Consider the following 11,776-nt stretch of genomic DNA (forward strand, 5'->3'; position numbering starts at 1 on the left):
TGGGAGGCCAAGGCGAGTGGTTTGCCTGAGGCTGAGGGTTCGAGTTCAGCCCAGGCAACTTGGCGAGACCTCATCTTTACAATAAATAAAAAAATTAGCCAGGTATGGTAGTATGCACCTGTAGTTCCGGCTACTTGGAAGGCTGAGGTGGAAGGATTGCCAGAGCCCAGCAGGTTGACGCTGGGGTGACCATGAGTGTGCCATGGCACTCCAGCCTGGGCAACAGAGTGAGACTCCAACTCAAAAAAAAAGTCACTACAAAGAGGCCCAGTGGGGTTGGGAAAGAGTGGTACCCCTAAGTGGGAATGCAGTATCTCAAAATGTAGTCTTTGGACCACTTGCATGGGAATCACGTGGGGAGTACAGCACATTCGCAGATTCCCGATTTGACTCCAGAGTTGCTGAAGAAGCATCTCAGGAGGCAGTGCCCAAAGATCTGCACCTTTTCTAAAATCTTAAAAGAGACAGGGCCATGTTACCCAGGCAAGTCTCAAACTCCTGGCCCCAAACAATCCTTCCACCTTGGCCTCCCAAAGTGCTGGGATTACAGGCAGGAGCCACCATGTCAAGTCAATAATCTACGTTTTTAACAAGAGCTGCCTTCTCCACCATAAGCTCCATAGGCTGTCCAAAGTTTGAGAACCACCTGCTGAAAAAAAAAAGTATGTTAAGGACTGACCTGTAGGTAAAGGAAGGGATAAAACTGAAGAACATCTAGGAGGGAGGGAAATCTTGAAAACAAGGTCAATGGCTTCGAATGCTGTGGTTGCTGAGTGTACACATAAGATGAGGACTGAGAAAGGCCTTAAAATCTGGCAGTAAGGTAGTCTCCTATGGCCTTGTCTGCTTTTACTTGGCGGGGTGAAAACCAAGTTTGCAAACTGGGAAGTAAGAGCGGGAGTTGACGGACAGTATTAGCAATGAACAAACAAGATTATTTTGGTGGGGAGAGGGAATCAGGTTATTTTATATTAATCTGAGGGATCTGGGGAGGTAGATAATGAGGAAATGGAGATGAGTCAGTAACAGAAGAACAGACTAGGAAGTGTGAGGATGCAGGCTCTGGGACAACGGAGAGAAGAACATGGAAGCACTGATGAGAAGTGGAGGTGGAAGAGGTTCCTGGGACAGGTGCCAGCTGAGCTGTGGGAGGCAGGTTAGAATCTGAAGGGAGGATAGCCAAGGCTGACTTTCAGTGGGCCCAGGACCTGCAGCCAGTGCCCCTGCGGTGGAGGGGGCGGGGGGATAGGGGGCTGGGGAGGAGGCTGAGAGCATCACGGGGAGTGAGGGTTCTGTGTGTAGATCACAGGATCCTCCTCAGCGGTCCACAAGTGCCTCACGTGCCTACATGAGCATGATGCCATCTCTTTTTTCACTGCCATCAAAAGCTACACTGGGCCTAAGTCCCCTGCAACACAGCCGATCATGCCCCAAAATGCAGACCCATCATTCAAGATGGCTGAGATGTCTTCTAACTGTTTTCCAGACTGGCATCATACAGGGTCTCAAACACAGACCATTTGCCAGAACGCTCAGATGAGTCTTTCTCTCTCTCCCTGGGGTCTAGGAAACAATGTAGGCTTGGGTATCATTCAGTTCTACCAGCTCCTTATTCTTTGACCCTGGACAACCTCTCTGAGCATCAGTCACCCCATCTGTCGAATGAGGGTGACATGCTGCACCCTGCCAGCCATTTTACATGAGTGCCATGAAACATGGCATGCAGATCCACAACAAACAAGAGCCTACAGGAGTCATGAGACAAGGAAGCATCACTGTCGACACATCCAGGGCAGCAGCTGAGACACCTGCTGCAAGAGGCAGACCAGCTGTAAACGCGTATTTAGCAGCAACACTGAGTCTAGTGAAGCTTAGGAGAAGGCTGAGAACTGGTAACTGGTCTTTTTGAATGGTTTGATGATTTTGGTTTTTAAAATATTAAACTTAACAGGTTAAACTTAACCCGATGGCTTTCAGAAGAATCACGGATGGTTTCATGTCATAATGTATAAAGGTAAATAATGTTTTTCTTTACTCCTCCTACTTACTTATCTGCATCCTTTCTTTCCACACCTGAGAAAAAGAAAAGGAGCAGGTAGATCTCTCAGAAACAACATGAAGAACTCAAAGGTCAAGGGTCAAGTCACTTCTAGAGCCTAGAAAAATCATGACCCCTCAGCTTAGAGGCAAGTCTCCTATGTCTCTTGTCCGAAACAGAGGAGAAGTACTGGACTGGCCAGGCTGCTGGACTGAACCTTGAACCAGAATGTCAGAGTCATTAGGAGACACTGCCAGTCCTCCTACCTCTGCAGTGCTTTTGAAAACTAGCCACAAAGATGAGGCACAGGGGTTATGACTGACGTCACCTTCCTGGCTTGCCTCAAGCCTTCTACCTCCACAGCTAGGTGACTTGGCAACTTCCCCAAAGCAACAGTGGACAATTAGTTCCACACTAGACATTCAAGAGAAAACGTGACTGCAGTACAAGTCTGGCCACCTGGAGGGCTCTGGATTCACCCAGAGAAATGCAGGGATCAAAAAAAACCAAGAGGCAAAATGCCTGGCGGAATGCTCTGGGATGCCACCCAGTCCCTTCACCATGAAGAACAACCAGCACTGAGTTCTTAGCCGACAGCCTTGGGGACCAGGAAACAGACATGATTCAAAGAGCTGAGAGAAAACTGACCATGAGCAGCCTGGGGAGAGCACAGGTATAAAATACACAGCCCTTTGAAGGTCCAGATAATAATAAAGAGGTTAGGAATTATCCAGGAAAGGAACTTCACTGACAAAGAATCTGGGTAACACTGAAAACAGACAACACCGAGACAGCAATTCTGAGAAAGACTCACAGGAAAGACTGTTTAAGAGGACATTAAAGAGACAAACACAGAAAAATAAATACAGGGGCTCTGGGACCCTTACAGAAGCTATTAATGCTATTTATTGGCTTGGGTCATTCTTGAGAATAAAAAACTGTTTTTTGGCAAAGCTGTACAAACTCCACATCGGGGTATTTCCTAATTATGGACAAAAGATGGCTACAATAACAGGGTTCTTCATTAAACTTCTTCAGCTATAGTCGTCAGAGGCTAAGAAGTGACTTCCAGAGTCAAGTCAGGTATCTGAGTATGCCAGAGCCCTGGCCAAGGAATCTGGTCCCTGCCTGGTCACTCCATGGCTGTGGCCATGGGCAAGTCTAGACGGTGAGCACTCTGGGCCTGAGCTCCCTCTTCTGTAGCATGGAAGGGGAAGAAGGGTGAGTCTGCATGAGCTCCAAGATTCTTCTAGCCCTGGTATTCTATGAGTCTAACTCAGCCCTGGTCATTCATAACAGCTAGGCACAAAGTGCCATCTAGTGGCACCATGGGTCCACTCTCACAAATGGCTCCAACCAAAGACACTGCAGAAGCAAACCAACTCCTCTGGACTCGAGTCCAGGGGTGAGGCAGGGGCAGGAAGGGTGCACATACTTCATGTTAGTGGATGTGACATACTCATCTCAAGAAAATATACTTTAAGAGGTCTTGCTTTCCTTAAGAAAGCAACTCTTTTTATTTAGAAAGGCTAACCATATCCATTTGTCATTATTTTCAGCTTTAAGGAAAATAGTTTAAAAAACATAAAAATGTAAATACACTCAAGAGTAACTGCTATTAAACAGTTCTGAACAGGCAGAAAATGTAGACTTTCCTTTTACAGAAAATGTTAAATCTGTAATAGCAGCATAATTCATATATAGAAAAAAGCTGGTTTTGAAAACCCAGATTTTTTTTATACACAAAACTTTTTTTTTTTCTATACAAGAGCGTTTACACTGGTAAAGAGGCTTCTTCACATTATATTAGTTCCCATCAGGCATGAGCTTGAGTTTGATCAGATGGCCCTGAGCTCAAGATGCTCAGCACAATCTTCAGTCCAACACCATGGCAGAGAGTGCATTCAGATCTTTCATGTACGGATGGGCCGCCAAGATCTGGTCAATCTTCAGTCTTTGCTCTGAGTCAGGGAAGATCTTCAGAAGGGCTTCCCTCAGCTCGTTGGTTTCTGCAGAAGATCTCTGTGCTGGCATAGGCAGATTCTGCTGGATATTGGGAAGGTTCGGCATGAGTGGGAAGTGGGGCTGCTGAGGAGGAAGCCAGTGGCTTGGAGGGGCTCCCTGAATCCGGGTTGGAGGCTGGTGGCTGGTGCTGGCTGCCTGTGTGCCAGGGCCTCTGAAGCTGGGGTCAAACATACCCACATTTGGCAGGGCTCCAAGTAGGGACTGCATATCTCTGTGAATGGAAACGAGTCCTGGTGAGTCAGGTTATAAGTAAGAAATTCTTCTAAAATACCTGCTGCTGGCCTGGTTTACAGAGGCCAGAAGTAAGACTGCAGTAGAGGTGATGATGCCAGCTGCCCACAGAAGGGCCTGTAGGGATTCCATGATACTACCTCCAGACTGATCGGGACAGAGGGTGAGGACTCTTCACGAGGTGGCACCACCCTCCCAGGTCTGCTGCTGTGAGGACTGACCCCATCCAGCTGCCTGGCTCTAAACCAGGGTGCACCTGGGAGCTGTCAGAAGATAAGGCAGAGAGGCTGCCCCACTGACTCAAAGTCTGAGTGAGACACTGGTGTCCACAACTTGCATGCACATGGGCCAGTGTAAGCGAACGGGGAGGGTATCTGTATTATTCAAAAGCCCCCCACCTACTCTGGCTTGCAGTGGATAAATTAAGCTGGCTGAAGTTTTCCCAACTTCAAAAGTTAGTACCTCTGTGAGGAAAGCAATTACTAACTCCTTGACCAATTAGTGAACACCTCTGTAAAGAGCCAATATTAGGTGAGAGGGAAAAGGGTAAGCAGAACTGACCCTGCTGCCAGGTTGCTCAAAGAGTGGGGGGAAGCAGAGAACACTCTTTTAGGTAAGTCCTACCCATGGATCTGATGCTCACAGGTCCTGGGGCCCTAAAGTCCAGTGAGGAAAGAAAATGAGAAAGAATGATGTGCAGCAGGCATTAAAAATGGCTGCCATTCCATTGGTATGAGTAGAGAAGCATGATGTTTGGGAACTCAGTCTTCATCTGCATAATAAACCCAAAAGCTCAAAAGAGAACTAATTCACAAGATTGGGTAGCTGAAATTATGGTGGACTCCTGGGCAGAAGAGACCTCTGTGAAAAAGACCCCACCACCACCCACATTGAATGCAAACCCAGAACCCTTGAAGACTCCTGTTACACATGAAAAAGATCAGCTAGAAAGTTTCACTGCCTAAAAAAACTAGGAGAGCTGTGTTTCTTCATCTCAGTTTAGACCCCCATCACATCCCCCAGCAAATATCTGCTAGGAAATGCACAAAACACACGTGTAGCCTATAGTCTTTAAAAAAGGGAAAAGGCCAGCCACTGGGTTATATTATCTGCTGGTCAGGTACGTAGGAAACTTTAGTTAACAATGTCTGTTACCTGAGAATTCTGAAAACAGAAACTACTAGCAAGATGCCTTGAAAACAAACAAACCAACAAATAAAGTATAGCAAAGACAACCTAAACTATCAAGTCAGATAAATATGAAATACTGGCTCTTCCATTTAGTGAAGGTAGAAAGTGATTGCCAGTTCCTCCAGGTAGAGATTCGTGAATAGTAAATTAATACAAACATAACATATTCAAAGGAAATGACTTTAGAAGATGTATGTAAAAAGGCCCACAAAATGAACCCATCAAGCACTGGTGGCTCAGTGGTAGAATTCTCACACATACATAATGAACCTAAGTGGAGTTCACTAATAAGTGACAACCAGCTTGGAAAATCTGCTTTGTCTTTTTGGACCCACAAAAAGTTTGGCTTCCCATCCTGTCTTGGGATTAAAACACAATTAAAACTCTGCAATGCCTTCTTGATTAGCTTCCACATACATTAGAGCAGCATTAAATCTAAGGCTCTTAAAAAAAATTAAAATGCCATTTGTAGTCTTCAAAGGCAGCACCTGCATTATAGCACAAACAACTTTAAATATAAGACAATCTGAAAAAGGAAATACCTAAGAAAAACTTCCTTCTGAAGAAATTCTTCTAATCGAGGTCCGCTTCTTCCCAGAGGATCATCAGGAACCATAAATATGTCCCCCACAAATGTATACTGAAGTAATCTACAATACAGACAATAATTACAATGCTGGAGAAAACACCGTCTTAATTGCCACAGAAATTAACAAGTAGCCACCCAACTCCAAAGCCATGGTCAGGCCACCTACATATTCTAGGACTGCTTAACTGCCTCGAGGAGGGGAAGCATCCAGGTTAAACCATTTTAATTTCTCTGTTTTGGGCACAAATACAGAGTAAGAAAATTTTATCAGTTGGCCCCAAATTTCTTATTGAGACTTTCAGATTTTTATCTGGGCTTGGGAAGCAGCTTCTTCACCCAATATAATTTGCAATATAACTTTGAAAAATAAGATTTGAAGATTGTCAGCTTAGGACACAGTAGATATTCAACAAGATTTAATTTTTTAATAAAACTGGTAATAAATGTGTCCATAAGCAAACCCACTGGGCAAATAACCTTTTAAAAAAAGGAAAACAATATGACATATGAAGAAAGAAAATGTGATGTCAGTAGAACATTATATATCAAGTTGAGGGAAAACACCAAAAAAAAAAAAAAAAAAAAAAGCCAAGTGCCCATACTTGTTGTCCAGGTCTTATTTCTGCCTTGCTTTTGTGAATTCTGAAAGCAACAGACTGGTTTGAGAAAACCAGGCTTGACTGCACTTAAACCCTCCATGCATACACAGATGAATGTTTAATAAATACTGACAATGAGCCTAGGTCAATAATCCAACAGAAACATGCCTTTGAAGAGTATGGGCTCATTAATCGTGCCCAGAAGGTCAAAGACCAATTCTTGGTTCAGCTATCAACAACAGATTTTTAACAGCCATGTGGATCAAAATGCATATAGTAATTGACTCTCACCTGGGCATTTATATATAGCAAAGGAACTTTTTCTAAAACCCTCTAATAACTTAGCAAAATATAAATACTATGACTATACATTAGGAGAGCGGTATATAATTATACTTGGTGTAAGGCACATTCACTCCATGTTCAAAGATTTATGGCATATGTGACTTATCACTGGTGCCACTACAGACTCTTGCTTTTTGTTTTAAATAACAGGCCAGGTTATGCTTGTTAACAAAAAGTCCTGGTAGCCAGTGTTCACTGATCTTAAGGCAGTTTTAGCAGCTGGACACATTCACAGTATCATCACAAAAAAACGGCAGTGAACGCTAAACTCTTGATTTTGTTTGTCTGGATGACATCTAAAGATGTTTTCAATTAGAGATGATTCAACTACGTAAAAAGCTCAAGAAAAGCATCAGATATTATAAAGTAGAAATAATCTCTCTTGCTGCCAAGAAGTGGAAACCCAATCAGCACATTGCTTTTGGTCCTCCCCTCTTGCTGGAATCACAAACTAGAATCTCAACTGCCTTGAATACAACCTTTCATCACAGCTGAGTAAAACAGGTAGGCCATTTGTGCTCCAACACGGTTCACTGTGCCTCCTGTTTCATGCAAGAAAACAATGACCCCTCAATGGGAACACAGAGCATGCCCACACTTATTACTGACTCTGCTGCTTTGTGCTGGGTCCTTCCATTTACCTAGCAAAGCTAACCCTCTGTGGACTGGGAGTACAGCAAAGTCTTATGATACTTTGGTTTCTATTTCTACAGGGTCAAGATATACAAAAAACAAACAAAATGCAAACACAAACAATAAAAAAAAGAACTTTTCTGCCAAAGACAAAGAAGAATTACCTTTTTGTAATAATTTCTCTCCAAGAGACTGACTCAGTCACAAATTCTCTGAAGTTATCATTGGTTACAATTATGCCACCAGTTTTGTCCGCTAAGTGTAGTAGAAACCTATGGCAATATAAGAGAGTTTAAAATGAGCAACAGGCATCCCTGGTTTAAGAGAAGTCGTGTTATAAGAAAAGGATTTCCCCTTTGTAGGAAAATCGTCAAAGTATTTAACCAAGGCTAGGCAGCAGAAAAGTTAAGCCCCAGTCAACTGAAGAGCAATCTGAAATGGTGAACATCTCTGATATTATTGGTGTGATTAGAAAAGAACTGTTTTTCATACGATCTAATTCTTTTTTCAAATGATCTCCTCTATAATGTATATACAGAAGTTGTTCTATCAATAAACAACTATAAGAATTAAGAATGTTTGAGGGCCAGGGCCGGACATGGTAGCTCATGCCTATAATCCCAGCACTTTGGGAGGCTGAGGCAGGAAGACTGCTTTAAGCCAGGAATTCGAGACCAGCCTGGGCAACATAGCAAGACCCCATCTCTACACAAAATATAAAAATTAGCCAGGCAAGGTGGCACATGCCTGTAGTCCCAGCTACTTGAGAGGCTGAGGGGGGAAGATCACTTTAGTCCAGGAGAGTTTGAGTCTGCAGTGAGATGTGATCGTGCCACTGCACACTCCAGTCTGGGTGACAGAACAAGACCCTGACTCAAAAAAAAAAAAAAAAAAGAGGCATGAGGACCAGAGCAGAGAATGAATTAGAGTTGACAAGCTTGTGAAATCACCACAGTATTCAGTTTTTAGTTACAAAGCTACAGTATTTTGGCTCTAAAATTAGCTGCTTGGTACAGTCAGTCTTGCAATTCTTATTTCTTTTTAAAAATTTTGCGCCAGGCTCGGTGGCTCAGCCTGTAATCCCGCACTTTGGGAGGCTGAGGTGAGTGGATTGCCTGAGCCCGTGGGTTCGAGACCCACCTGGCCAACTTGGCGAGACCTCATCTCTACAATAAATCAAAAATTAGCTGGGTGTGGTAGTGCACGCCTGTAGTTCTAGCTACTTGGAAGGCTGAGGCGGAAGGATTGCCGGAGCCCAGCAGGTCGAGGCTGCGGTGGCCGGAAGCGGCCACTGCACTCCAGTCTGGGCAACGGAGTGAGACTCCAACTCAAAAAAAAAAAAAAAAAAAAAATTTGCTCTGGTTTGAGAAGGCATATCTAGAATTGCCATTTTGTTTAGCGTAGCTTACAGATTCATTCAAATGGAAATTATGAAATGATGTACAGTGATGAAAAAGGGGAAGAATTAAACAGTAAAGCAGAATTCTATTTCACTGCTGAAGATTACGTTCACACACTCTTACTAAGAGATTTGTGAAGATAATGTGGATTTTATCCCTCAAGTCAGGATAACTGCATTTGTCTAAGGAAATGTAAAGACAATAAAAATAAATTAAGAGAATTATTGGAATTAAAGCTGCAAACAATTGCTTTTATTAGCAGTAGTGAGTACTTCAAGGGGATTTAAAAAAACAGCTGGGTGTGATGGTTCCTGCCTATAATTCCAGCAATTTGGGAGAAGAACTGCTTGAGTCCAGGAATTCAAGACCAGCCTGGGCAACATGGTGAGACCTCATCATTACAAAAAAAAAATTTAAAAATTAGCTGAGTGGAGTGGTATGTGCCTTGAGTGGTTGAGGCAGATGGACTGCTTGAGCTCAGGAATTGGAGGCTGCGGTGAGCTGTGATCATGCCACTGCACTTCAGCCTAGGTGACAGAGAGAGAACCTGACTTTTAAAACAACCACCACCACAACCATCACCACCCCATTAGTTTCAGAGACCTTAGAAAACCTTGGAAAGCTAATATGATTTAGTTCTCAGATTTTATTAAAGAACATTTTATAAACTTTCTAAACTTTGTAAGTGGTGAGGTTTGCCTAGAAATATTAATAAAAAATAAGGTAGTAAGGCTTCTGAGTGCATGTACTATGAATTATGACACGCATTCATGTCCTCTAAAAACCTGTTGTGGGCCAGGTACAGTGGCTCAGCCTGCAATCCCAGCACTTTGGGAGGCTGGGGTGAGAGGATTGCCTGAGTCTGGGAGGTCGAGACCAGCCTGGTCACCTTGGTGAGATCTCATCTCTACAATAAAATCACACAAACACACACAAAAACTAGTGGGCATGGTGGCATGCATCTGTAGTTCCAGCTACTTGAAAGGCTGAGGTGGAAGGATGGCCGCATCCAGCAGGTAGAGGCTAAGGTGGCCCTGAGTGTGCCACTGCACTCCAGACTTCAAATCAAAAAAAAAAATCCCTTGTGCATGGGTTCAAGACCTGCTGGTGTGAGAACAAAGCTGCAGTGAAACAGCCTGAGCCTCCAGGGCCCCTGCCCATGTCATAAGGCTGAACAAGAGGTGCCCTTCCATATAGGCCTTCAGGACTTTTCACCCATACCCATCACCACACGTGCTGCCCTCTTGCAGCTCTTCCATGTCACTTCTGATTCTCCCCTATCAGATCTGGTTTCTCATTTCTGCCTGGTGCAGGGAAAGAGACTATCAATGATAGGGCCCGTCCGGTGAATGAATATCAGATGTGGACTCAAACCTCCTCACTCCTCAAGGCCCTTTTTTTGCCTCTTACTCATTTGACTAACATTTACTAGCTTGGGTCACAAGCTAAACACTATTTTCAACAAGGGGAATATTTTGGTGAAACACTGAGGCAAAAACAACAGGGAGGGGCTGTAAGTGCTATAAGCCAGATAAAAATAAACACGGTAAACACAGGAGAGAAAAGAATAAGCAGCTGCCACTTGGATTCTCAAGTACTAGGAGACTTGGTAGTAACTTCATACCGCAAGGAGGGCTCTAACAACTGGCCCCATTTCCACTGGTTAAGTTGGGGAGCCTTCTCTCACTAAACCACAGCAAAAGTCCCCTGTTACTTGTGTGTGTGTGTCGTCTCCTTTAGACCACAAACTCCCTAGTGCAGGAGGTGCATCTGCATCATGCATGTCCCCAGAACAGCTCAGCCTATCAGATTTGACTAGTGCTCAGTAAAGTTTTTTACAAAAAAAATTTTAAAAGGTGCAGCCTAAATCTTTGTGACCCAGAGGCACTAGCACCTGCTTTCTGAGTGACATATCAACATAAGAAATGCACACTAGGGTCAGCTGAGACATCTTCTATTATGTAGAAGAAACACTAAGAGCCCAGGTATTATAATGAAAGACTAAATAACTGGCCAAAAATATACTAGGATAAATAATATGTGAAAAACCTCTTTTGGGGCTGCCACAATGAGACAAACATTACTTTCAGCATGCACCAACAAAAGACAACAATTATCTGCTTTTACTCAAACGTATTTTCAGCCATGTTTTATTAAAAAAACAAAACTTCTTAATAGCTTCTTTTATAATGTTCCTAAAATCATACAGCAAAGACTATTGAACTTATCACCTTAATGACCATAAATATTAAAATGCTCAAACCCAAGTCAAGTGGGTCCTTTAATATAGTATGGATCTGTCCAGTAAGGCAGGTGGCTGGTTCCTCCCACCCCACTCCCACCTTAGGAAGGAAAACAGCCTTTCATACCTGTCATCATGAGAAGCAATTCTTTCTCCAAAGACCATCCGGGCAGGGGTTAAAGATAATATTCCAAGCTCCTGGAGCTGGGTTAAGAAGTGCTGTTCTGTTCATGGAATAAGTTGAATACACATTCAGAAAAGGGCTATCTTCCCAGATGTGTAAATAAATGAAAGTACACCTAAATGCTTCACTTGGAGAGCTGTAGAAAACCTTTTTTTATTATTTATTTATTTATTTATTTTTTATTTTGAGTTGGAGTCTCACTCTGTCACCCAGACTGGAGTGCAGTGGCTGCTCCCGGCCACCGCAGCCTTGACCTACTGGGCTCCGGCGATCCTTCTGCCTCAGCCTTCTGAGTAGCG

The 11,776-nt window shown here is 43.5% G+C and overlaps 1 protein-coding gene across 1 annotated transcript in view; it reads right to left on the minus strand.

Moving 5' to 3' along the window:
* Positions 1 to 3,511: 3,511 nt before the first annotated feature.
* Positions 3,512 to 11,776, minus strand: part of N4BP1 (NEDD4 binding protein 1) — a 52,950-nt gene continuing 44,685 nt past the window's right edge. Inside the window, exons 5-8 of the mRNA XM_008067514.2 lie at positions 11,421 to 11,517; positions 7,816 to 7,923; positions 6,028 to 6,135; positions 3,512 to 4,274 (exon numbers count right to left, since the gene is read on the minus strand). Of these exons, the coding sequence (XP_008065705.2) occupies positions 3,914 to 4,274; positions 6,028 to 6,135; positions 7,816 to 7,923; positions 11,421 to 11,517 (674 nt within the window). The 3' untranslated portion in view covers positions 3,512 to 3,913. The remainder of the gene's footprint in view (positions 4,275 to 6,027; positions 6,136 to 7,815; positions 7,924 to 11,420; positions 11,518 to 11,776) is intronic.

The sequence above is a fragment of the Carlito syrichta genome, unplaced genomic scaffold (genome assembly GCF_000164805.1).
Source record: "Carlito syrichta isolate Samal-C Ts95f unplaced genomic scaffold, Tarsius_syrichta-2.0.1 Scaffold309650, whole genome shotgun sequence".
Taxonomy (NCBI): domain Eukaryota; kingdom Metazoa; phylum Chordata; class Mammalia; order Primates; family Tarsiidae; genus Carlito; species Carlito syrichta.